At 39.4% G+C, this 27,400-nt stretch overlaps 1 protein-coding gene across 3 annotated transcripts in view; it reads right to left on the bottom strand.

Moving 5' to 3' along the window:
* The window catches only part of Abhd2 (abhydrolase domain containing 2, acylglycerol lipase), a 104,379-nt gene that overhangs the window by 35,051 nt on the left and 41,928 nt on the right, over positions 1-27,400 (bottom strand). For all 3 annotated transcript variants that reach the window (XM_005320128.5, XM_078051182.1, XM_078051183.1), the window contains 2 exons: positions 9,591-9,766; positions 4,877-5,044 (listed from right to left, as the gene is read on the bottom strand). In XM_005320128.5, coding sequence (XP_005320185.1) covers positions 4,877-5,044; positions 9,591-9,766 — 344 coding nt within the window. The remainder of the gene's footprint in view (positions 1-4,876; positions 5,045-9,590; positions 9,767-27,400) is intronic.

Here is a 27,400-nt window from a genome sequence, read left to right on the forward strand (position 1 = left end):
TGGCTGCTGCTCCAGCCTAAGCCCTAGGAAAATAATGATGGGGACCCGGAAGCCCCTGCTGTGCCACGATGGATGTGTCCTGTGAGGCAGAAAACATCTTTGTTTTTAAGAATTTGGGGAGCTGTTTGTTCCCACAGCATAATCAAATCTATTATATCTGACACAAATTTAACATAGAGCCTGAGTAAATAATTCTAAAGTCCAACAGAATGAAATAGAAAGGCAAGGAGAGAAAAGCACACCCTGAAGAAGCAAGAGAACTGCTGGATATTAGGCCAGATACAAAACAATACAATAGTAAACAATAGTAATAGTAGTTACAAAAAGTCACAAAACAATAGCAATTAAAAGTTAATGACATTGGGCATGGAAACAAAACGCTACAGATATGTTTTTGCTAATTTAAAAAGCCCATCCACGAATCCCAGAGGCTTGGAAGGCTGAGATAGGATGATTGCAAATTTGAAGCTAGCTGAGGCTAGCTTCAAATTTGCAACTCAGTGAGACCTTGTCTCTAAATAAAATACAAAATAGGGCTGGGGATGTGGCTCAGTGGTTGAGTGCCCCGGAGTTCAATCCCCAGTACAAAAACAAAACAGTGATGAGGGTTTTTCAGTTCCAGCATGTTAACTGTTGAGCTGCCTCAGTTTACCTACCAGAAGTAACAAGCCTGTCAGGCAAGGTGTTGCATGCTTAAAATCCCAGCAGCTCAGGAGGCTGAAGCAGAAGGATCTTGAGTTCAAAGCTAGCCTTAGCAACTTTGCAAGGCCCTAAGCAAATTAGTAAGATCTTGTCTCTAAATATAAAAAAGAGCTGGGGATGTGGCTCAGTAATGAAGCACCCCTCAGTTCAATCCTGGTACCAAAAAATAAAAATTAAAAAAATATATATGTATATGTATTTTAATTTTATATATAAGTATAAAAGTAATAAGCCTGGGCTTTGCCTTCATGCACAAGGCCACCTTCACTAAAGGAGTGCTCTTTATCCACCAGTCCAGAGAACCATTTATTAAAAACTCATAATTTTAAGCTAAAATAACATATATCACAATGGCACCAAAGGAAACACTAGCATTTCCTTTCCTTGGTGTCCTCCCAGCTACCATAGATGCTTTACATTTTAGATTTCAGTATTGTGTGTGACTTCTGGATCTTATACCCATTAAGGTCACATTTTTTTAAATCTTATTTCCAAAGGGTATAAGAGGCACTGTAAAGTTAAAAGATGCACCAATGTATTCAATTAAATAGCAGGGCTAGAAAAATCATCCCAAGTAACCTTTCGGGAAAACTACCAAAGTAAAACAAACTGTAGGAATTCACTTCTAAAATTCTGATGAAACAAAAATGTAACAAATAAAAGGAAATGGGGAAATGGGGGGTGACGGGGACAGGACTGATGTGTTCCCTAAATGGATCCACCTCAACCGTGTAGATTTTTTCATGCTCAGATATAACTCATTAGCCCAACTATACCACCAACTAGGCCCAACAAGCTGTTTTTCTGCTGGGATTATCCTGCCCAGAGCCCTTGTTTATAAGCTCACCTTTGAGGACCCAGCTCAATGCCTTTCTTGGGAGACTCCTCCCACTGCAGCATGACTCTTCACCTCCAGAGTTAGCTGGCGTCCCCATGCCCACCAGCCCCTCTTCTAGGGCACTCATCACACTAGGCTACAATGGTTTACTGATAGACTCAACTTTCCCTTCAGAATATGATTTTTTAAAAAAAATCTGGTCAAAAACATTAACCAACATTAACAGACCTCCAAGTATTGAAATAAGAATAAACCCAACATTTAATAAATGGTTACTACGTTAGTTTTTTAATCCCTCAACTACCTGCCAAGTACTCAGCAACCCACCTACTATTGTAGTTGAATCTGGAACTGAGGTTAAGCAAACTGCTCAAGGCCATGTGGCCAGTTGACAGCAGTGCTGCAGTAGCTGAGCCAGGGCCTGTCTCTTGACTGGGGTCCTTCCTGAGAGAACACTCCACACAGAGTCTGTTCTTCTCTGCACCTTTTTCTAACCAGATCCCCTGACTTGGTAATGCATTCATGTGGCCTCCTCTAGCCACCACTCAGAGTACACGGGGTATGGGGGGCCAATTCCCACAGAGCCAGCCATTCTACCAGCTCTGAGATGGTTCTGGAGGATGAGGTAGCAGGATTAGGTTCCTATCTTTTAACTCTTCTGTCTACAGGTTCCATGCCCTTGGCCAAATGGCTTAACTTTCTGTGTCTTAGTCTTTCAATCAGAAGTTCACTAATTCCTGGGTGAGGCTGAGGGGACAATATCTAGATGAGACAAGCACAGGGCTGGCTCACATTAAGTGCCTTCACTGGCATTTCTTGTGCAGTTTGGCACACTTGTGCTCCTAAGTCTCTGCTTGCCCTGCAGCCAAGCCACACCTCTCATCAACTATTTGTTTAGATGGAGCTCTAAGTCCACATACAGAACCTTACGATTATTTCCCACTGTTTTCATTTGTATTAGATTTTGCTTATTTAGGCCTTCTGGATCCAATTCTTTTTCTCACTCCCAAAATGCCTGTGTTTTATCTGCAAATCTGTATAATTGTCTGTCTTCAAGCCACTGACAAAACTGCTGAACAGAACAGAGCCTATACAATGGGTGTCTTCAGGTGTGGGAGTAAATGCAGAGGAGGAAACAGACTCAGAGTACCTAGCCCCAGGCCTGGATGTGCCCACTTCCCTGCCCTGCCCTTGGAGGAGAGTGACCTTATATGTTACCAAAGGCATCATGAACTGGAATGACCTTGCTAGAGGGCAATATATTGCTATGTATGAATACACATAAAAAATGTTAACTCCATAATTTCACTGGAAACTTACTCCAAAGAAGTCACTAAAGAGTTAAAGAGCTTCCACTTGCATCCTAAGGATCAGTGAAATCACTTCCTTGCACCAGAACCAGCTGTTTAGAACTTAAGAATAAGAGTATTTCATTAATTTTTTATAAGTCCATTATAAAAAATCCTGACTTGAAGCTTAATTATAATGAGAATGTTCATATTTATATTTTGAAGTTGTACATTGAAGAGCTTTTTCTTGCAGATTTTGTCAATGCATATACCTTAGAAATAAAAACATTTGTCTTTTTATGCTATGTCATATTTCTTGAATGTTCTGCTCATTGTTTCTTACCATTTTCATTGTGTTATCTACATTCTTTTCAATATAGTTATATTTGTCTTCATTGTCTGAGGTCCTGTCTTCCAAGTGGTCTAATCTATTGGTAATACTCAATTGAACTTTTAATTTAGTTTATTCTTTCATTTCAAGGCTTTCTGTTTTCTTTTTTTTTTTAGAACCTCTGTGTCCATATTGAAGTAATCTTTTGCTTTCTGTATTTCTTTCTGTAGCTCTTTGTCAAAATGATCTTTTGCTGACTGTATTTGCTGCTTATATCATTCTTTAATTCACAGAACATTTTAAATATGCACATCCTGAACTCCTTCTCAGTCTATCTTCTGCTGTGCTGGCCATGGATTCTAATATGTAGTATCTTGATTTGTTTGGGGGCAATTTCTTCCCTTGTCTTTTTATATTGCTTGTGTGTCTTCCCTTCTAGCACTGTGGATCCGGGGCATTACTGTTTTTACCCTGTAAGGCTTATAGTGCCCCTGTAGGGATCCAATACTTCTCCTTTGAGGTGAGGGACAATGTCATCAGATCCCAATATAAACAATATACCCCCTAAAAACAAATGTTTGCTAATAAGACGTTTACATTTGGTCGCAATGTAAAAAAAAAAGTTAAAAAGAGCTTCATAGCACCATCATTTAAAATGCTAAAAAACTTTAAATGACCTACATGTCCTAAAAGAGGAATGGTTAAATAAACTACAACAGAATAGTAATATCAATGTGGCTCTTAGAATAATTAAACAGAATAACTATCCATCTTTTATGCTGGTGACTATAGAGTTACTTTAAAAAGTCACCATAGGTACACATGCCATGACTACAACTCAATAAAAACTATATGCACATAGATACAGACAGAATGGGAGGAAGTAATAGAACATCATAGTTATTATGTGGTTGTTTCCCATTAAAACATATTATTTAGTCATAAACATCCCAAATGCTTGTGCACATACAGATGCATAATTCTGTTTATTATTGTATACTTATTATGTGAAGGGAGAACTAAATATTAATCAAGAATGAATAGTTCAGAAGCTAGAGCCTTAACAAATACAGGATTTCAATTAAAGTCAAGAAGGATTTGCCTACTGCAATCTGTATACGGGGTAAAAATGGGAGTTCATAACCCACTTGAATCAAAGTGTGAAATATGATATATTAAGAACTATGTAATGTTTTGAACAACCAACAATAAAAAATTAAAAAAAAAAAGAAGAAGGATTTGCCTAAATATGAGAACCAATTCTGGTCCTCGAGGAACTTGAAAATCCTGTAAGTTTCTAATGTGCCAGATTCCCTTCCTGACATTCACGTGTCTCATTACACACTTGCCTGAGAGTCAGGATGGCACAGTGGTGAGAGGCATAAGTTCTACTCCCAGATCTAGCTGGCTCCTAGCCCTGCTGTGACACTTATCAGCCAGGGTACCTAAGGAAAGGCCTTTCCTGTGAGCTTCGGTTTCTGCCTCTGTGAGCCAGGGGTGGTTGGCGTACCCACTTCTAAAACTGTGTTGAAGCATGGCATCATAAACATACAGCATAAGTTGCTACTGTTATAAATGTGTGCCCCACCATCTCTTGCAGATAGGCATAAATTCCACACAAGGCAGAAGCAAAAGCAACAGCACATTTGCAGAGAACAGAAAAGGGGGCCCCCATTTGTCCGAACTTGGACACTATTGGCCATACACCCTATTTACCGTAAGTGAACATGCGTGGTGAGGTCAATTCAATGTTGGGCAGGGCACCCAGGTGGTTCAACACTGCACACCGGTAGCCATTTTTCTGGGCATAGTCAACGAAGGTGCGGATGTACTGCTTCTCACTGTGATTGGCAATTCCAGGGCAGATGACCATGGTGACATCATCTATAGGGTGGAGAAAGAGATCCGGATGTATACAATGAATATGACAAAGAATATAAACAACTACACTTCACTGGATTTGAAGACAGGAGAAAGAAATTTTTAAAAATTCGAATTTGTTATCTATGACAGCAGAATGTATTACAATTCATATTATACATATAGAGCACAATTTTTCATATCTCTGGTTGTATAAAAAAAAGTATATTCCATCATTCGTGTCTTCATTACATGCACTTAGGATAATGATGTCCATCTCATTCCACCATCTTTCCTATCCCCATGTCCCCTCCCTTCCCCTCCTACCCCTTTGCCCTATCTAGTTTGTCTAATCTTCCCATGCTTCCCCTTCCAACCCCACTGAGAATCAGTCTCCTTATATCAGAGAAAACATCCCCGGCATTTGTTTTTTTGGGATTGGCTAACTTCACTTAGCATTATGTTCTCCAACTCCATCCATTTACCTGCAAATGCCATGATTTTATTCTCTTTTATTGCTGAGTAATATTCCATTGTGTATTTATAGGAGAAAGGAATTTAACATATATCTTTTCACTCAATTCTGTGAAAAACAGTATTTTTCCCTTCTAGCTGGAGCTATTTTGATGATTCCCAAACTATTTATGATGAAGGGTCAATTTAAAAATTTTCCAATCTGTCAGTCAGATACAGGTACATTTGAAAAATACAATAGAAATTATTTATTAAAAACAAATAGAGGGCTGGAGTTGTGGCTCAGTGGTAAGGCACTTGCTTAGCATGTGTGAGGCCCTGGGTTCGATTCTCGGTATCACATATAAATAAATGAATAAAATAAAGGTCCATCAACAGCTAAAAAATATTTTAAAAAATAAATAAAATGAAAAATATATAAATCTCAAAAAATTTTTTCTTAGTACTGGGGATTGAACCCAGAGGTTCTCTACCCCTGAGTTACACCCCAGCTTTTTTATTGTTTACTTTGAGACAGGGTCTTGCTAAGTTGCCCAGGCTGGTCTCAAACTTGTGATCTTCCTGGCTTAGCCTACTGAATGGCTGTGATTACAGGTGTGCATCATTGAATGGAGCTCAATTTTTTATTATTAATTCAATAGACATAAAATTACTATAAAAATTACTACACAAGTACCTGAACATTACTACTGTTCTGCATGAACAAATGAATAGGAAAATAAAAAGAAGTGTTTGCACAGACTCCTCTGACCCAGCAATTTTATTCTCAGGTATTTATCCCATAGATTAACCTGTACATATGAAAAACAGTATATATTTAGTAGGTTTTTAAGGGCAAAAGATTGAACATAATCTAAATGTCCAGAAACAGGGGTCTGGTTGAATAAATGACTGACTGCATGTCCAAGTGATGATATACATGTGACGTTTAAAAAAATTTAGATGTCTTTATATAATTTCATATGGCAAACTCTCCTATATATATTAAGTAAAAAGAGCTAGATGTAGAAAAGTTTATAATATGCTGCTATTTGTATGGAGGATAAAAGAATGTCTATGTTTATAAATGCATCCAGTAGCTCTGGAATCATACAAAAGAAACCTAACAGTGGGTACCAATGGGGAAGGGTGTGAGGGACAGTAGAGATGGGAAGAGAGACTTATACTTTCACTGTGTATCTTTAGTACATCTTATATTTTCTATCACAAGCATGAATTATCTACTTGAAAATGTGAATACATATTTTTTCATTAAATCTGACAAGTTTTCCTTTAAATTAAGAGGAAAAACAACTGAAAACTTCTTAATGCTGGCAGGGAAATGTGAATTAATAAGCAATTTTATAATATACATAAAGAACCTTAAAATTTGGCGACTAGGAATGTAGCTCAGTGAGAGAGTGCTTGTCTTGCATGTACTAGGCCCTAGGGTTGGTCTTCAGTACCAAAAAAAGAAAAGAAAAGAAAAGAAAAACCTTAGTATTTTTATAAACATTGACCTAGTATTCCAATTATCAGAATCTTGCCTAAAATTTTATAACTAAGGATGCTCATCATAGAATTATTCATAATGACAAAACTGTAAACAAGCTAACTGCCCAATAATAGAAGAATGGTTAAACTATGGAATATGACCACAACACAGACTATTAAGAAATCATTAAGGGCTGGGGATGTGGCTCAAGAGGTAGCGCACTCGCCTGGCATACGTGCGGGTTCGATCCTCAGCACCACATACAAATAAAGATGTTGTGTCTGCCAAAAACTAAAAAATAAATATCAAAAATTCTCTCTCTCTCTCTCTCTCACCTCTCTCTTTAAAAAAAAAACAAAACAGAAATCATTAAAACTATGTGTTTGGAGGCTAGGGTTGTGGCTCAGTGGTAGAGCACTTGCCTCACATGCATGAGGCACTGGGTTGGATCCTTAGCACCACATAAAAATGAATACATAAAATAAAGATATTTTGTCCATCTACAAATAAAAATGTTTAAAAAACTACATGTTTGAAGACTTTCAGACTTTTTTAAAATATTTTTTTAGTTGTAGATAGACAAAATATCTTTATTTATTTTTCTTTATTTGGCGCTGAGGATTGAACCCAGTGCCTCACTGGTGATAGGTGAGTGCTTCTACCAGTGAGCCACAACCCCAGCCTGACTTTCAGACTTTTAATGACATGAAATGAAAGTATTTCTAATATAATGTATAATAATTCAGAGTTTAGAAAAATAATAGAATAAAACTAGAAGGAAATAGAACAAGATGTTTAAAAAAGTATGTTGGATGGTGATTCTTTTAAAACTTCTCTGTATTATCTCAATTTTCTAAAATGAGCACTTATTTCTTTTATAGCCATAAAAAATCATGCAAGGGAAAAGAGAAGTTTTACTTGGAACATTTCTTGGGCACAGATATTGCCTTCCCCAGAATATCCTTCATAAACGGGGTGACAGAGAGGCACAGATATATACCACTAAAAAATCAGAGTTTTGCCCTTTTCAGCTCTCTACCTCAGTCCTGTAGAATGGTTAAGCTAAATTTAAAAAATTGTAGAGGAAGTAAAGCACTAAAAACAAGAGAATTGGGTACGGTGGAAAAATAAATATTTGAAAGATCAGCTACAAGATTTATAAACACAATGTGAATTCCTATCCCATTCATTTATCCATTCTTTCCATGACTGTTTATTGGGCTCTGGGGATTCCTGCATTCCAGCAGACAGATCATGAACAAGTACACAGATTACTTTAGAGACCATCAGGTACCATGAAAAACCAAAGCAGCGAAGCATGAGGAATCTACTAGGAAGGAAATGTTTGATAGAGGAGCTGGGACTCTGAGGAAGTGACATTTGAGTTGAGATCTGAATGACAAGGCAGCCAAGTGAAGGGTCTGGGGATGTGAATTTCAGGGAGAAGGAATAAAAATTAAACCTTTATTATCAGCTAATCAGCAGTTCTAGTTACTTTAAATAAATGAGAGTTATAATACATTTACTGGAATTTTCCCCCTACTGCTGGGGCTTGAACCCAGGGCCTTGTGTATGCTAGGCAAGCACTAGATCATAGAGCTACATCCTCATCCCTTTGTATTTTGTTTTTGTTATCATCATTTTATTTGTTTATGATACTAGAATTGAAGCCAGGACCTTATACTTGCTAGGCAAGCATTCTACTACTGGGCCCCTTTTTCATTTTGTTTTGAGATAGAGTCTCACTCAATTGCCCAGCTGGCCTTGAACTTGTGATCTTACTGCCTCAGCTTCTAGAGTAGCTGGAATTACAGGCATGCTATTTACCCATAAATAATTACCACACTCCTATAAAAAAAGGAGCTGCCTTTGAATATGTAAAAGACACATTTTCTTCTGATAGAAATGGCATTCAAAAGAATGCTGGCATCTAACTCCACTTTTTCAAAAGCCCTCACTATGAATTGTTTTATAACATGTATTTATTGTATAGATTGAATAGAATAATGCCCAATTCCAGCAGCAATGGAAAATGGAGTTGTTTCTCAGAAATAGATGTCCCTGACCCATGCACAATGACTATGACTTGAATGTGTCTTTTTGTCCAAGGAAACCTATGCATAGGGTATCCGATGGCTTTTAAATACTGTTATTCAACAAACAAAACCAGCCTATACTGCTTTTCCAAGCTTCAGTTTCCCCAGTAGTAAAGTGAGAATAAAAAAGCACTAATCTTGCAGGGCTGTGAGGAGGAGTAAATGAGATAACCTCATATATAAAGCACTTAGAATAATTGGGCCTCTGTTGCGATGTTGACTCAGCCCTGGTCCTGGGTGGGGATGCTGGGCCCCAGGCTCTCCCCAATCCTTTTAGACTACACTTCTGTATTTCACAAGAGAATTATACGACTGTTTTCTACAATGCTTTCTCTGGAGGGCTATTGGGACTGGAGCAAATTCTCATAGGACACTACTAAGTGATGACTCTCAGCCGACTTACAGCCCCCAAATGCAGTGGGACAGTGGGTGGCACAAGCCACATGTGTGCTCCTCACTGTGTTCCCCACTGACTAGTGTTCCTTCTCTGAGAGATGGCCCAATTTTATGACCTAAACTTGCTCACCTCCAACACAGTGCTCAGCCAAGGGCTCAAAGAGGTCAAAAGTAGAAGTGGCTCCATCAGACATGGTGATAAACTTCCGGTGCCCATAAGGGTGTGGTGACCTCACCCTTCCCATCTTCCCATACAAGGCTGTTTGGATGTGTCCACTTTTCCCCCAGATCAGTGGTGGAATGTATCTGAAAAACAGAAGAGAGGTCAATCTTCTCTACATTCCTTGAACAAACTTTCAAACTATTTGAGTTTTTTTCTTGACACATTCTATACCCTAAGCAAAAAGCAAGAGATTTTTTTTATTACCTTATGTCCTTGCCATGATTTACCCAATTCTCCCATTTATTAATGCATCCTGCATCATCAGAGTAGTTTTAGATTTCAACCAGGGTATGCTTATATAGAGAAGATTTCAAATTTAGAGTATTAAGTAATTCATCATGGGTTATTTCCATAATATAGAATAAAAGGAAAGAAATTTTGAACACATTCTAACTTGACAGGGTTAGCCTCCTTAGTATTGAATGAGCTAACCAATATAACACAGGTAGCACGGTGCATATGCCCACTAAAACGCTCACTTCTTTCCCTTCCCTTAACAAGACAGGTCACAGTTGCAGTGATTGCTCCATTAACCAAACCTGCTGCTCTCAGCCACACTGGGAAGGGCTGCAAACTCTTCTAAGAGTCCATAAGCGCCTTGGGATATGTTGGGCAGGGGAAGCATGACTATGTAACCCAGAGATTATGCTTGAAGGGCAGAGCAGTGTAAACATTTGTTGGATTAATGAAGGATAAAGGCTTGTTGGCCTAAGCAAGGTATGATGCCTCCCTTACAAATGTCCTTTGTGAAAACACCAAGGGACTCTGAACTTTGGTAAGAAATGCGAAGATGACACACCAGCTAATTACTGGGAAAAGGTGTTTCAAGTACAATTAAGAAATAATGATGATCACGACCACAGTATAAGGTGATTCCCATTTACTGAAACTGCAATTCCTTTCTTTTTTGTGGTTCTTCACCTAAGCCTGATAGTTGGCCAGGATGTGTCCTACATAAACTAGAGTCCTTATAATATAAGACGACATCAATCTTTCATCTATGTATTATGCCACAGAGGCGTTTTATTAATAATTCACCCTATTTGCCAATTCATGCCTGTCATTTCTCACAGAACCAGATGATCCCAGATGCACTTCTTTGATTTACTCTTTTTGTATATGTGTAATTAATTAAATGTACATTAAGTTAAGGGAAGTGAACTATCATCTTAAGCCAGTTCTCAGACAGCTTCCTCTCTGGGGGTAGGGAGAAGAGGAAGAGTATTTTAAGAACCAAAAGGACATGAAGCCACTTGCCAGTATAACACTACAGGTGCAAATATCAGGGCAGAAGCCATGGCATTTGGAAAGCAGACAAAGGCATTTATAAGAGTTGAGTGGATTATGACAGGAACAAAAAGCCAGCTTTATAAAAATTATGTCAAATTAGACAATTGGATACTATGTAAGATTTAGCTGTATAATACCAAAGGGTCTCAGACTACCAAGTTGGACATATACTGTACATAGATAGAGAGGAATGACCCAAGAAATCAAACTCCTGATTACTCTAAGAGGAAAATCAGAAGATTATTTTTCCTTATAATATTAATTAGATCTATAAATATGCTAAAGTTAAAAATATCAGAAGAATGGGTAAATTTCCTGTGCCTATCTTCTGATCTTGTTTACAATACAATAATAACTTAGAAAATATGACAAAGAAATGCAACAAAATTTCATTTTGGCTGTTCACAGATGTCACATGTAATTATGTGTTAACCCTGATACTGTGCTCCTAGTTCAAGATCATGTCACTCTGAATCTTGTCAACAATCCCCCACGTGGCCTCCTGGCCTTTACTCTTCCTCCTGCCTGCTCCATCCTCCACATTGCCAATGGAGGAATAACATCAATGCACAAATCTGATCAGAGCCCTCCAATGTATGGGTCCTAGCCCAGCCAGGGAGGCTGGCCACTTGTGGTGCTCATTTTATTTTCTGCATAACTCCAGTAAACCTTAACCATGGGCCTAATACCACCCCACATGGGCATGCCTCTACCCAAGGTGCCCATGCTCTGCTTTACACTCAAGTTCCTGCTGGCCAGCAATTGTCTTTCAGGACTCACTCCCAATCAGGTTGCTGGGGGAGTTGCCCCTTCTTTGTGCATAGTTCTGTCCTAGCACCCAGGTGGCCTAGTTAATTTGGAAGCTTTTTTTTAAGTACACCCCTTCTGCCATTCATTCACCTTTGGATCTATCCCTTGGGCACTTGAGGCACATTAAGCATTCAGGGGGAACTTGCTGAAATGATCAGAATACAGACCCACTTAGTAAATCTAAAAGGAAAAATATGTCTTTAAAATATACAAAAATATATTTTAAAATAATACACACCATGATAACATAAATTTGGCTATCGCATGATCTGCATTTGGCTAATGTCTTCTTTCCAGCCCATTCTTAGATGGGGGTAGGATAAAATCTTCACAGGGTGTGTGTGTGTGTGTGTGTGAGTGTGTGTGTGTGTGTGTGTTTGTGTGTGCGTGCATGTGTTTAGGAAACAACTGCCTCAAAATCACTTGAGACTTTCTCTGTGCAATGCAAAGTCAATTGTGCACAGCAAGTATCACAATCTTTAATTTGATGACAAGACCACCTACTGATGAAACACTGTTTTTAATTAGCTTCACAGTAATACAACAGCAAGATTTACAAAGCTGAGATTATGGAATGCATTTACTACAGTGGGGTTTTACTGTATGTTTTTGTGTTTATGTAACTTCTCCACAAACCACAAGGAAAAAATCTAAAAACAAAAAATAACAAAATAGGTGCCTAGTTACATGGTCTAGGTCAAGGGAGGAAATATGGCCCCAAACAATAAAATATTTTGAAATTTATATAAACATACAAACCCTGAAGAGATGCTGCTACATGAAAGAGTGTGTTTTATTCTAACTACCTACATGGTAGTCTGTCTGAAAATATAGCTGCCAATCATTTTACTTTTTCCTGTCTCCACAAATCATTCTCTGTTCTTCCCTTCAGGAACTTGATTCCTGTGAATCTAGGGTGGCCTATGACTAGATGGGTTAACAGAATGTGGTGGAAGGACTGCTGAGCAGATCTGGGTCCAACCCTTAAGAGACCTGGCAGGTTTTACTCTTTCCTTCTTGGAAGCCTATCCAGTGTGAGAGATCAGACAGAGGCAACCCAGGGGAATGAGAAATAGAACTGAGAGCTATGTGCATTATAAATTTTATAGATACTGCCAAATGGCCTTCCAAAACAGATGGATCAAATGGATCAATGTACATTCCCACACACAGTGCAAGACAATAATGTTCCTGTCTTCCTCACCCTCATCAATAATTTGCATTATGGATATTTTACATTCTGGCCACTTTAATTAATAAAAATGGACATCTCATTTCAACTTGTGTTTCTTAAGGTTGATCCAATATATAGCTAAAAAAAAAAGTTTCTTGCTTGAATTTGCATTTCTTTGATTGATTCACTAGTCACTTACTTTTGTCTTCTATGAATGGACTATATATATTGCTTGTCCATTTTTTTTATTATATTTTAACCTTTTTTTCCTATTAATTTCTAAGTATTATTTTTATTGCCTCTACATTAAGCCATTATCTATTATATGGTGCAAATGTTCTCTCATATTGTATATTTTAACTTCATTTTTACCTTCCATAATATTTATATTTTGTGATTAACTTTGGTAGTTCATTCAAACCTTTGTATTTTATATGTTGTTTTAAAAAGTGCCATTCTAATACCCAATTATAAATATATTCTCCATTGTTTCTTTCTGTTGTTCCCACAGTTTAAAAAAAAGGGATTAACATTAAGTCCATTTATTTCTGTAAATGATGTAAAGGAAAGATCTAACTCACTTTTTCCTAATAGATGAATCAATTGTCCTTGTACCATAAATGGCCCATCCATTCCTTACAGATTTCAACCATCATCTTTAATACATACCAAGTTCCTAATTAATTATTTATATTTGTTTCTATACTCTGTATTCTGGTTCATCTGTCCATTTTTCTATTCATGTGCCACTATGACTGCTTTATAGAATCAGATGGGATATTTTGAGAGTTGATAAGTTGGCAGACTGTTTTCCAGATGAATTATAAGACTAGCTTGATCAGTTACATGAAAATTTTGAAATTTTTGATTGGAAATGTACCAAACATATATTACCTTAGGGATAACTGACATCTTTAAAACATTAGCTTGTTCCCATCTAAGAACAGGGCACATCTCTCCCTTAGGTCCTATAGTAAAACTTTTTTTTCCTTTGTGTTAGAGTACTCAGTTTGACTACACTAATTTGTAGGTATTTCTATAGGCTGTTCTGAAGAGTTGAAGCATCTGGGCACATTTTGTTCCTAACTTCCTGAAAGCAGGAATTCTGCCTTCTAATTCTTTACTAATCCACATGCTATTTTGTCCAGTGCTATGCGTGACTTGTGGTTAATAAAGGCTTATTACCAAGAAATGAGCTAGACCCTGACGAAATATAGAGGCCAGACTGTCCTTATCTTCTGAACCTATTTATAATCAACATCTGGCTTTATTAACAAAACTATCCAATGGAAAAGACCACAAGGGAAAATCTGAACCTTTTCCCCACCCATGTCCTCTTCCCCCACACACAGCTTTTGGGCAGATGGAGCAAGAGCAGATGGTTGCTGGTCTCTTAAAGAGTTGAAAAAATAAAGGTGACTAATGCTCATTTTTGCCCTAAATCAGTGGATAACCAATTCTTGTGGTACCTGGTTCCTGTGGTTATAGAATAAACTACTTTACAGTTGGCTGGCATAGCCAGACTTAACTGTTATTCCCTTTGATTATCTCATACTTATCAAGTTAGCACAGGACTTAATATACAGTGGGTATTTAGGATATATTACCTGAGCTTGAGTCCCCATCAAACCAAATGCCCATCACCAGCTACTCTAACAGATAAGACGCTTCAATTAAAGCAACAAAACCCAACTCTGATGAATTTAAAAAAGGAAAATAAAGAGGGATGCTGGGCTGCTTATCAAATGAACAAGAGGCTGCAGAGACAGGTATGAAGAGCAGGCAGGATCCCAGAAAGAAATTGGGGGTCGCTCCAGGGATGTGCTCTTTGCACTGAAAGGAGCAGCATCCCCCAACTCCACTCGAGAGCCAGTGAGTATCCCATGAGTGGGACATCTGGAAAAAGGGATGTCTTCATTTTCAGAGAGGGTAGGTGGAGCACCTTAATTTATTAGCTGCAGACAGAGGGAGAGAAGAATGTCCCCAAAGAAATTTGTATGTCCTTCAAAAGGAAGAAGGAATGCTAGGCAACCAGAAAGGGACAGATGTCTCCTATAAGTTTTTGAGCTGACTTGTCTTTGGTTCAAGAGGCTTCTTTAGAATCCCTGATGCCCACATAGCCCCCATCAAGCCACTTTATTCCCACCTAGTTTTTCCAAAGTCTCTTTCTTGCAGTGCTTGTCCCCAACCCTGGTCCCAACCTTCAGCATTTCACATATTTCTCAAATGTATTTATCTGACTATAAGCATGTGCTTCACCTGTAATAATATAGATCAGAAATAGGCAACCTGATTGCTCAAGTGTTTTTTTTTTTTTTAACATGCACCCATCTTTCTTGAAAGCAAATCTACCCACACACATTAAGTGTGCTTCCTTTAAAAGAAACATTCAGGAAAGCAGAGGCTTATTTTCTTTTCAGAACTGGGAGTTGAATTCTACTACTGAGCTACATGCTCAGTTCTTTTATAAAAACTTTTATTTTGACACAGAGTCTTCCTAAGTCACCGAGGCTCACCTCAAATTTGGGATCCTCCTGCCTCAGCCTCCCGAGTGGTTGGGAATGACAGGTATGTACCACTGTGCCTGGCTGGTCAGGAAAGTAGAATTTTTAAAAAAATATCTTTTTAGTTGTTGATAGACCTTTATTTATTTATATGTGGTGCTGAGAATCAAACCCAGCGCTTCACACGTGCCAGGCAAGTGCACTACTGCTGAGCCCCAGCCCCAGCCCAGGAAAGTAGAATTTTTAAGACTCCTAGTCGATGATCTTTCCTGGTCTTAAAGTAGCACATTGTGAACCCACACCCTGTGCCCTTCCACTTTTTTGAGGTAAAATTCATATCACATGGAATTAACCATTTTAAAGTATGCAATTTAGTGGTGTTTAATACAATCACAATATTGGGCAACCATCAAATTCCAGAATGTTTTATCACTCCAAAGGAAATTCCATATGCAATCTGCTTTTTGTCTATATAAATTGACATACTCCACATATTTTATATGAATGAATTCATACAATCTGTGGCCTCCTCTCTTGTGCTTTTTCACTTAGCTTGATGTTTTTGAGGTTCACACATGCTGTAACATGTCATAGGTATTCATTCCTTGTTATGGCTAAAGATTTTATTGTATGGATATACCACATTTTGTTTATCCACTTGTCATTTGATAGACCTTGGGTGGTTTCCACCATTTGGCTATTAGAAGAGTGATGCTATGAATTTTGAATACAACCTTGTGCTGGGAAATCATTTTCTGTTCTCCTGGGTATGTACCTAGAAGTGAAATGTCTGCGTTGTACAGTAATTCTATAATTAGCTTTTTGAGAAACCTCAAAACTTTTCCATAGCAGCTGCACCATTTTACATTCCCATTAGCAACATACAAGGGCCCGAATTTCTCCACATCCTCATCAACACTTACAATTTTCTATTAAAAGAAAATTATCATAAACCAGGTGTGGTGGGGTGGCTCATGCCTGTGAGGCTGAAGTAGGAGAATCACAAGTTCCAGGCCAATCTGGACAACTTAGTAAGAACTGTTTCAAAATTAAAAAAATAAAAAGGGTTGAGGATATACCTCAATGGGAGAGCACCACTGGGTTCAATCCCCAGTACTGGGAAGGAAAAACAAACAAACAAAAAAAACTGTAGACATCCTAATTTGAGTAAAGTGGTATCTCATTGTGGTTTTGATTTATATTTTCTTTATGACTAATGATGTTTAGAATCCCTATCATTTTTGACTCTGGGTCATTTCCTTCTACTCTATTTTCATCTCTCTCTCTAAAATCAATTACAATTTAAAAAACAAATTAGCAGTGGCACATGTCTATAATCTCAACAGGTGAGGAGGCTGAGGTGGAGGATCATGAGTTCAAAGCCAGCCTCAGCAACTTAGTGAAACCCTATCTCAAAATAAAATAGAAAAAAAAAAAAAGAGGGCTGGGGATGTGGCTCAGTGGTTAAGGGCCCCTAGATTCAATCCCCGTACCCTTCCTCCCAAAAAGACTGATTAGTTGATAAATAAATATACTATCTGTCTCCTGTTCATCTCACAATTGCTATCACCTGAAAAGAAATTCTCTCTCTCCCCCCCCCCCCTCTCTCTCTCTCACACACACACACACAAAAAAAAAAAAAAAAAAATAGTTAAAACTGTGTAGCTTCTAAAAGTTGGCAAAAGAATCTAGTTTTCATAAAAACATTTAGACCTATACAATTTACCTGAAAGAACTGGACCTGCTGAAACTAAAACAGGAGAACTTAGCATAATGAAGCCATGTCACAATACATGTAACGGATGAAAAAGTGATTACTAACTCCCAAGACTGGTAGTACAATTTAAATGGAGAATCACCTTGATGAAGAAAAAAATTCATTGTATTATATTAAAAAATTCATCACAAAATCAAACAGGTTTAGCAGAATTTGTTTCAGGAAATACTTTCTCAAAGAAAACTCAGTTTAGTATAGTGGCATGTGCCAACAGTCCTAACTATATGGGAGGCAGAGGGAGAAGGATCACTTGAGCCCAGAAGTTGAGGCCAGCCTAGTCAACAAAGTGAAATCCTATCTATTAAAAGAAAATAAATAAGCTGGGTGTAGTGGCACATGCCTACAACCCTGGCTACTTAGGAGGCTGAGGTAGGAGGATTGTAAATTGAAGGCCAGCCTGGGCAACTTAGTAAGACCCTTTCTCAAAATAAACTAATAAATAAATACAAATAAAAAATTATTTAATGTTAATGTAACTCTGATGAAAATATTTATATTCAAAATGTCTGTGGGTTAACCCCTCCTGAGCGTGTTCTCAATAGGAGTACAGGTGGCTAGACCTCAACTCATTCTCCCTTCCTGCATGTTCCTTCTTACTTGACCAACCTGAGACCAGAGACTTACAAAAAAGATGACATGAGCTAAGAGGTAACCGTGTGCTGGAAAAGATCCCAGATGCATTATCTGCTGCAGGGCTGAGGAAAGGGAGGCTGGACAGGCTGCTTGGGGAGGAGCTCTGTGGCTGTCCATTGAGAGTCTTCTTCTCCTCCATGGCAAGGAAAGAATAAGGCTCATGATTTTGCAGAGGAAAAAAAGAATGGGAAGAAATAGTTACCATGCTCTAATTATCTAAAAGAATAAGATTCATGCTGGACAAAAGCCACTGGAATCTCAGTACAAAGAAATAGAGTTACCTAGGCTGGAGCCCGAAACCTCTCCTTAATGACTTAAGATACACTGGGTATCTTCCCCCAACAAACGGAGTCCTTTAGCAAAGGGAGACTGTCACTGTGAATTTATGTATCTTTTTCTTTGAACAGGAAGCATGATGAATAAAACTACTTTTTTAGTCATCTGTAGCACTTCACAGTTTTTTAAAGTCATGGTCTCATTTACCTTTGATGTCAGTTTTGTAAAATGGGCTGATGTTGTTAATCCTGTTTACCGTGGGGACCTAGATGCCGGAGAGTTAAGGGCTTTGTTGAAGTCACAATGCTGATCAACAATGGACTGAAGACTTCAACTAAGGCCTTGACCACTGTGTCCAGGGTTTAACTGGTTGATAAAACTGACATGAAGAGGACAAAGAGATGCTTTCATTCTAGAGATTCCACTAGTCATCCTTGAAAAATATGAGTTATCTAGAACCAATGCAAATGAGGCTGACCCTAAATAGCCAACAGCCAGCCAATTTAGTAGCCAAAGGCCAGCCACTAGATGTGCATATTCTGGTGTTGGCTTTTTGGGGGGATTACTAAGGATTGAATCCAGGGGTGCTTTACCACTGAGCTACATCCCCAGCCCCCTTTTTGTCTTATTTTTTGAGACATGGTCTTGCTAAGTTGCTAAGGCTGGCCTCAAACTTGCAATCCTCCTTCCTCAGCCTCTGAGTTGTTGCGATGATAAGTGTGCACTGTGGTCCACCCCAGCTAGTGCTGGCCATCTCCAAATGTGGTCTCCTTTTCAGCAACATGAGAGCCCTGGTAGTTGTTCCTGATAAACATCTGCTTATTGAGGACCTGGTGAATAAGGGCATCAAACCAGAAGCTGGTGATGAACAGGTGAAAGAGCAAACACTCAGACCAAGTTCCGGGGACTCAGCAAGTTTGTGACAATGACATTCATGGCAAAGGAGAATCACTCAGAAATAACTCCTTTCTCCCATTTTAACTTTGTTGTCATCTCCATCATTCTATTTTTTTTAATATTTATTTTTGAGTTGTAGTTGGACACAATATCTTTACTTTATTTACTTACTTACTTATTTTTATGTAGTGCTGAGGATCAAACCCAGGGTGCGAGGCGAGTGCGCTGCCGCTGAGCCACAACCCCAGCCCTCTGTCATTCTATTTTTAAGGGGGGGTCATGTCTCACCTGCAGCTTGGTTCTCAAGTTAAAAGGTGAAACTATCAACTATATTATCAAGTAACACCCTGATCATCCCACAGAAAGGTACACACTGTCTCTCTTCAGCATGGCCCAGGCAGATGGCTGGCATGTAGCTAAACACAGATGGTTTTGGTGGCTTTGAGGTTGGGGCCAGGTTGTGAAACAACAATAACAAAAAAAGAAACACAAAAAACCCCTCTTCAAATGCAAGGATGCAAGGGTGTAACAAGATGATCCCGCCAGTAGGAGAGGCACACTGCTCACTGGCAGTGGGAACTTAGGCTCCTCTGAGTAGAGAGGCTTGTAGACAGGCCAGCATGAGTGAAGCTGTGTGTCTCCCTCTCTCTCTCTCTTTTTTTTTTTTTTTGGTACTGGGAATTGAACCCAGGGGCACTTCTACTGAGCCACATTGGAAGCCACATTTTATATTTTATTTAGAGACAGAGTCTCGCTGAGTTACTTAGGGTTTCACTAAGTTGCTGAGACTCGCTTTGAACTCGTGATCCTCTTGCCTCAGCCTTTCCAACCACTGGGATCTCTCTTTCTTGACAGAGTTGAATTCGCATAAGTTAAATGTGCGTAAAATGCAACTCCACAGTATGTTAGAAAGCATATCAAGATAATAGTTAAATATTGCAATGATAACAAGAAATAAGGAATTCATCTTTAATATAAGTTCAAAGGCATTGGGTAGGAAAAGGAACTCTCAGCATAGAGAACTGTCAGCCATCCACAGCCCTGGAACTCATTCTTTTTTTTTTTTTTTTGAATTTTTAATATTTATTTTTTAGTTCTCGGCGGACACAACATCTTTGTTGGTATGTGGCACTGAGGATCGAACCCGGGCCGCACGCATGCCAGGCGAGCGCGCTACCGCTTGAGCCACATCCCCAGCCCTGGAACTCATTCTTGTTATAGGGATTTTTTTCCTTGCAGTATTGGAGATGGAACCCAGGGTCTTGTGCATGCTGGGCAAATGCTCTGCCACTGAGCTATAGCCCCAGCCCAGCCTGGAACTCTTTTTTGAGGCTTATTTAAAAGGTCAACTAGCATAGCTCAGTGGTAGAGCACTTTCCTAGCACACATGAGACATTGTGTTCAATTCCTGGCACCACATACAAATAAACAAATAAAGGTATTGTAAAAATAAATAAATAAATAAATATAAAAGGTAATCTAGCAAAACAGGTGACCATCTTCTTAAGTCTGATTCTAAAATGTCAGCACTGCAGCTCTTTTGGCAGGGCCTGGGGAGAAGCATTTGTGACTCTAACGCCTCCCTGGAAGCCTCCCCACTGCACAGACCCTGACTGTTCCTAACAGAGGCTGCTCAACTCTACCAACAGCTCCGCCCCTTTGCACTCTGCCCTGCAGGTTCCCTCTTTTGCAAGACCCAAAATGCAACTGAGGCAAAAAGCAGTGGGAGGGCTTCCCCACTGTCCCAGGAAGGCCACCCTAAAGAAACATCTCCCTCCATCAGATCCACAGAGCCTCGCCACATGGCTGCTCCTGGCAGCCTCACTCTCAAGTGCTGCTGATGTCCTCTTTTGGCCAAGATACCCACAGGGTTCAAGTCAGGCTGGCTGGGACTATCAAGGGACACGTGCTTAGGATGTCTCCTTGGTTTCCAAAGAATGCCCATCTCAACAGGCCCTCCACTCTGCTCAAAGTACACATTCGGGTAAAGAAAAACAAATTTCCCATTGTAGGAAAAATATTTGTTCACTGAGGAGGTGACCTTTACTCTGACAGAGAGATTTGTTTTAAGTAAGACATGTGGACCATAAATGCCTAACTAGAGGTGCACTGTCAGTTCCTGGTAACAAACCAAAGACAGTATCAGGGCCGAGCCTACCTCCCCTAGATTCTTTTGGCTTTTAAATATTGATTCAATAAAACTTGACAGATATGGGTACTATGAGGCAGACAGAGCATACAGCAAGTGACAGTCCCTGCCCTTTCAGGGTCTGTTATTTGGAGCAGGGATCATGTTGAACACCCAGAGGGCTACTGTCACAGAGAGGAGGGGAGAGCAATGGGTAGAGAGGCAAATGGAATGACATTACAGGATGCAACCACATGGCAGAGAAGCATCAGTTGAACTTGGTTCAAGAGGGGGAGCCCAGGGTTTCCAGGGAGCAGGAACACTTCTGAGCGTTCAGTCAGGGGTGGGCTAGTTATGTCTCTCACTCAATCTTCACAACAACTCTGGGAAACTGCATATCATCCTCATTTTACAGCTAAGAAAAACAGACCTGGACTTGCCCGGTATTGCACCGCCAGGTTAGAGGACACGCCTCCAGCTCACTGCAAAGCTCTTCTTCCCAGCCACGCTCACAGAGTTCTCACCAGCTCCCCCAAAATAACACTTCAACGTCCCTGTGCCTGGTTTTTCCTGTCTCATCAACTTGAAGAATGTTCTATGAAATCATGTTTCTCCAAATCGATAACTGAATTTGTGGAAACTTCTCTATGGCGTTCTTTACATGCATTCAACAGACAGCCATTTCTTTAGTTTTACATGTTTTTCATAACTGTAAATGCCTTCTGCATGTTAGTGGAGTTTTTTTTCCGGCAGAGACATCTGGAGGGTAATTATTTGAAGATTCACATTCGGTTATTTCTGAGATGAGGCCAGAATGATAATATGATCATAGTGGGTCTCTCCCCAGAGATAATGAGACTGGGGGCGGGGGGATGATAGTGTAACTAAGAGAGAAGGGAAATGCTTCTAGAAAGGTGACAGGTGTCTGATTTGGGGAAGCATTTTTGTCCTGCTTTAATAAATGAGAATAAATTCAACAGGCCCAGCATCGTTGGTGGGGAACTCTGGGAGCAAGCTTTGTAGTTATTCTAGGGATTGAAATGCTGGCCTCTGGGCCTTCCTCTGTGATTTGTGCATGTTTGTGCACGCATGCACACATGTGCACAACAGACATGGACACATAGGAGAGGCAAGGAAGCTGGGAAGGGGAGAACCCTTTGGTGTTTACAGGAACCTTCTGTAGATATGCATCCTGGATCCTGAACTGCCAGAGCTTCCCCTGCACAGGTCTGGGACTCAGGCCTCCTGCTGCTCCTGCTGGGTTTCTCTTTCCAATTCCCCTCCCAGCCTCTCTCCTGTACCCAGCTTGGGTCAACAGCAGATCTCTAGATAGCCCACCCACTGGGCTGCACCCTGCTCCACTAGGACTCAGCTGCCCAGAAGTTGCGCATTTTCAGGAGGCTGGCTGTGGAGCAGATCCTGCATACACATCATACCAGTTCTGCAGGAGTCAAAGGTGAGGCTGGGAAAGACTTCATCAGGAGCCTCAGGAACAAACATCGGGGCCTTTTATCTCATATTCAGCTTTCCAAATAGCCATTAATAGGCACATCAGAAATATGCTTTGAACACATTTCCCCTCCCAACTAGAGGCAAATACGACTTCACAGCTGCCACACATTACATTTTCACTGTTGTTGCTAAATATTCTATTCCTGATTTGCAGGATTCTGCACAGGAAAATTCCAATGCGAAGATTATTCTGTTTCTCCCAAATGACCAAAAGTGGCCTGAGGAAACAAGATAAAGATCATCTTCTGTCCCCTGTTACTGGTTTCTAAATACAGGATGGCAGGGCTGATGGGCCAAGCTGGCACATCTATGACCCTTCTTGGATGCTGTGTAAGCTATTAAACATGAATGCTAAAGAGAACAGGCCCATAAGTTACCATAAAACCACTTAAAATAAAACCACACTTCTTTGCTCTAAGGAAAAATAAAAACTTTTTTTAAAGTTCAAAGAAAACCAGTTAAAAAGCCTTAGAATTGTTTTCTCATGTTAAGTGTATCTGATCCCATCATCTTCCTTGTCCCACGAGCAGCATTCAGGACTGGCCACATCACTCCATATGTGGGAGCACATGTACAGTCCTCTCTCCTTGTGGATATCTCCACCTGGTTGGTTTTCTTGTTTTGATGTGGTGCTGAGGATTGAACCCAGGGCCTCCCACATGCTTCCACCTGGTTTGAAACTATACTTTAATTGGGGATATAATTGGCTAGACACCTTTAAAGTTCTTTTTTTTTTTTTAAAAAAAATTTAAAGTTATAGATGGACAAAATACCTTTATTTTATTTATTTATGTGGTGCTAAGGATCGAACCCAGTGCCCCACGCATGCAAGGCAAGCATGCTACCACTGAGTCACAACCCCAGCACAGCCTTGAAGTTCTACCCAACAAATGTCATTTATTAGAGAATTAGTTCTGCAAAAAGCTAGTCAAACTTGACCTTTGGAGGATGCACTGGAGCTCCTGAAACCAGGATGTCAAAGTGCTACGCATGAAGTACAAACACACTCTGTTTGCCCACACTTTACAGCAAAAACACTATTCCCTTGCTTCACCTTTCCTATTGTGAAATTATGGATTTGAAAAAGTCACCTGTGCTGACCAAACAGGATACATGTTGACACAAGGCAACCAGAACATCTTTCTTTTGTCCCCATTGCCCCAGTCACCTCTCTCCTGTCTAGAGGACAGGCACATAGATGCCAATGGTCTGCTCTTTGTCCAACCCAGTATTGCCTTTGGCTCCTTTTCAGCCCAAGTCCTCCTCAAAAGCTGTGCCATGTTTGGGTGGGAATTTCTGGAAAAATTCCATCATTTATCATCACTATTCCCGGTGGAGGAAAGGGAATACTTACTTGTGAAGCTCTTGCATTATCTACATGAAATCCTCTTTAAGAACAAGACTTCACATGAGAGAAAGGCTGGAGAGGATGCTAAGGAACAAAGCCACAGTGAAGGATGAGCCACAGAGAAGATCCGCAAGGCTATCTGCTAACCCTGCTCTTACAAAGCCAGAGCCCAAGTTTAAAAGGGCCCCTGCAAAGAAGGGGGAGAAGGTACCCAAAGGGAAAAAGAGAACAGTGGATGCTGGAGAGGATGGGAATAGCCCTGCCGAAAATGAAGATGCCAGAGCAGACCAGGCCCAGATAGTGCAAGATGCTGGAGATGCCAAGTGAAATGTGTGCGTTTTTGGTAACTCTATATTTCTGGTACACAGTTTGAAATATTATTTTTAATAAGTTTTTTAAAAATACAGAATTTTTACTTTATTTTTTTAAGCTATGTTGCTAGCACACAAAACACTTTGTTGATCTGTTCTTGGGAAAGGGTATATTTCACAGATAAAATATTTCCAAAGTAGGACTGCTGTGGGGAAAACCCCTGTCCCTTCTAATTTTGAAAGACTTCCTCTTGGCTCCCAGAAGGAGGGATTCCTTGACATTGACCCATATGGCCACCTTGGTACAAATGTCTTGTGTGTAGTGTGGGAAAACTTGTTTTCATGTCTTCTGCTCCTCTATGCCATTACAAGGTCTCCCTTAATCCCAGAGACCTGTTGGGACTTCACTTGCTCCCAAGTTACCAATATGTCAGGCCATCTGGACTTTTCAGTGACAACACTGAGATGGTATTCCTCAAAAGAGCAGAAGTTCCTTTTTTTAGACTTCAGATCTTCGGACTGGTAATTCTGCCATTTTCAGAAAGTCAGGATTGGCTTATAAAAAGTTACTAAACAACATGCTAAATGTGAAATGTCAATCTTCACTCTAAACTCTCCCTATTTAGAGCATCAGATGAAGACTTCATTGGGTTTTATAGTGGCTTTCTGATTTTGGTAGCCCATCCAAGAAGGAAGTTAGAAAGTTGCTGTATACTATTAATAATTGTCTGCCCATGTCTTGCATGGAATACCATGATTGTTTATGAAAAGTATCTTTAATAAAAGATGGATACAGTTTGGCTTAGAATGCTGCCCCTGATCTCCCACCTGTAGGGAACTGCTTTCTCCAAGGCTCTTAAGATGAGATGCATTCTGATGAAAGGTAACGGTGCCATTTACAGTCCGATGATCTTTCATTCATCTATGGTCAGACTCTAAAACACAGCAGTAGGTGGAATTGGGAAGAATCCTAGAGGTATAGATTGGAGGTGAAAGGTTGGGAGCAGAAAAGAAGCTTCTGTTTGTGGTTATGCAGCACTCCCTGAAGTATTATTATTATTATTATTTTTTTAGTTGTAGATGGACACAATACCTTTATTTTATGTATTTTTATATGGTTCTGAGAATCGAACCCAGTGCCTCACACATGCTAGGCAAGTGCTCTACCATTGACCCACATCCCCAGCCCCAAGTGTATTGTTTTTACATGGAGATTTTTGGTAAATCTAAGGTTTGGCCTAGTAGCTGAGCTGGGAGTCTCCCCACTTTGTTTCTATTGGCAACTTCTAAAATTTTCAGATTAATAGAATCTGCTCTAGGCTTCTCTTGAGAGACGTCCCTGTGTCTGGCCATAAGATGTTCAAGGAAGAGGACACACTGCTCCTAAGGAGGTTTTCAAACAAAGATGTCGATATTTTTTTTTTTTTTGGATACCTCTAAAGAGGACTTCTTTCTTCTAGTGAAGTGGCAAGAAGTTATGCTAGAGTATAGGACTTTAAATTAATTCACACTGGCAATTTGAAAAAAAAAAAGGAACTCAAATGTTGATATTTGACATGAGCACTTGGTAATACAGCTTGCCTTCCTCTGATATGCAGAAAATAACTCACAAAATGGCAAGCAATGATGTTAGAAAAAAAGATGGTTCTTAAAATATTTAATAAAAATGATTTTTTTTGTCAGTAATTATATAGATCATTACTAAGAAGCCACACTCAGAACCTGACTCTATTCTTGTTCCCAGTGAGTTCACAATCATGAGACAGAGAAAAAGAAGGAAACTTTATATAAAGCTCAAGGGACTTAAACAAATGAACTTGATCTGGAAAACTCTGCATCACAAACATGTCAATTCTCTCTCAATTGCCTATAAATTTAAAAGATGCACAATAAAAACAACAGAATTTTTACATGTGGAATTAAGCAAGCATTCACAAGTTCATCTGGAAAAATGAATTAGGTATAATTGCCTAGGAAATGATGAAAAAGAAAAGCAAAAAGGGTTATCTGCCCTGTCCCACTGCCCACCATAAAACATACTATACAACTACAAAACATGCTATAAAACTAATGGTATAGTCTCAGGATCATTAACATAAAAGGCTGGAAACAAGCCTGAACATATATCCAGGAAATTTAATCAGAGAAAAAGGTGGTATTTGAATAAATGCGATAAAGACATATTGTTCAACAAATGGTGTTGGGCAAAGAGTAGACATCTAGAAAAGTAAGCTGGAGATACCCCTCACACCAGGATAATTTCTACAAGGATCCAACATTTTATAATAAAAATGAAATCATACATGTGCTGGAAGAAATATCAGAATTTTTTTTTAATAATTCTGATACGAAGAAGACCTTTCTTAGGAAAACAGAAATTCCAGCAGCTGGCGGGGGGGGGGGCGGGGCGGGGAAGAGTGAAAAATTTAACTATGTACACATTTTAAAAAATTCTTCATAGCAAATACTACCATGGGCAAAGTCAAAAGACAAATGACAAACCAGGAACAAATATTTGCAATTCATATCACAAAGGGCTAATTTCCCTAGTATATAAAGAACTCTATTCTGGCTTTTGACCAGGAGAAAAATGGTCAGAGGCTACCAACAGGCAGTTGATAGAAAAGGAAATAAAAACAACTCTTAAATATATCTTTAAAAATACCAGTCTTTCGTCAAAGAAATACAAATTAAAACTACAGTGAGAAAATATTTCACCCACCAGTTTGGCAAATATCAAAAAGTAGGGGAGCCCTTGATGTTGACAGGCTTTGGGGAAACAGGTGCTTTCCTACAGGGATTCGGGGAGAGGCTAGAGGGACCACACCTAGCAAAATTTCCATGCACTTCCCTTTTGACCCAGCAATTCCACTTCTAGAAGTGCATCTGATGCTCACACGTGCACATCATGATGCAAATACAGAATGACTCATTGTGGCATTATGAAAGCAAAAGATTACAAATAAATGAAGCTTTCCTGCAGAAGACTGGTTAAACAAATTGTTTATGGGATATTTAGCAGCTAAGACACAAATGGAGATGTTCTTCCTAAAGTCA

This window comes from Ictidomys tridecemlineatus, chromosome 5 (genome assembly GCF_052094955.1).
Source record: "Ictidomys tridecemlineatus isolate mIctTri1 chromosome 5, mIctTri1.hap1, whole genome shotgun sequence".
Classification (NCBI taxonomy): Eukaryota; Metazoa; Chordata; class Mammalia; order Rodentia; family Sciuridae; genus Ictidomys; species Ictidomys tridecemlineatus.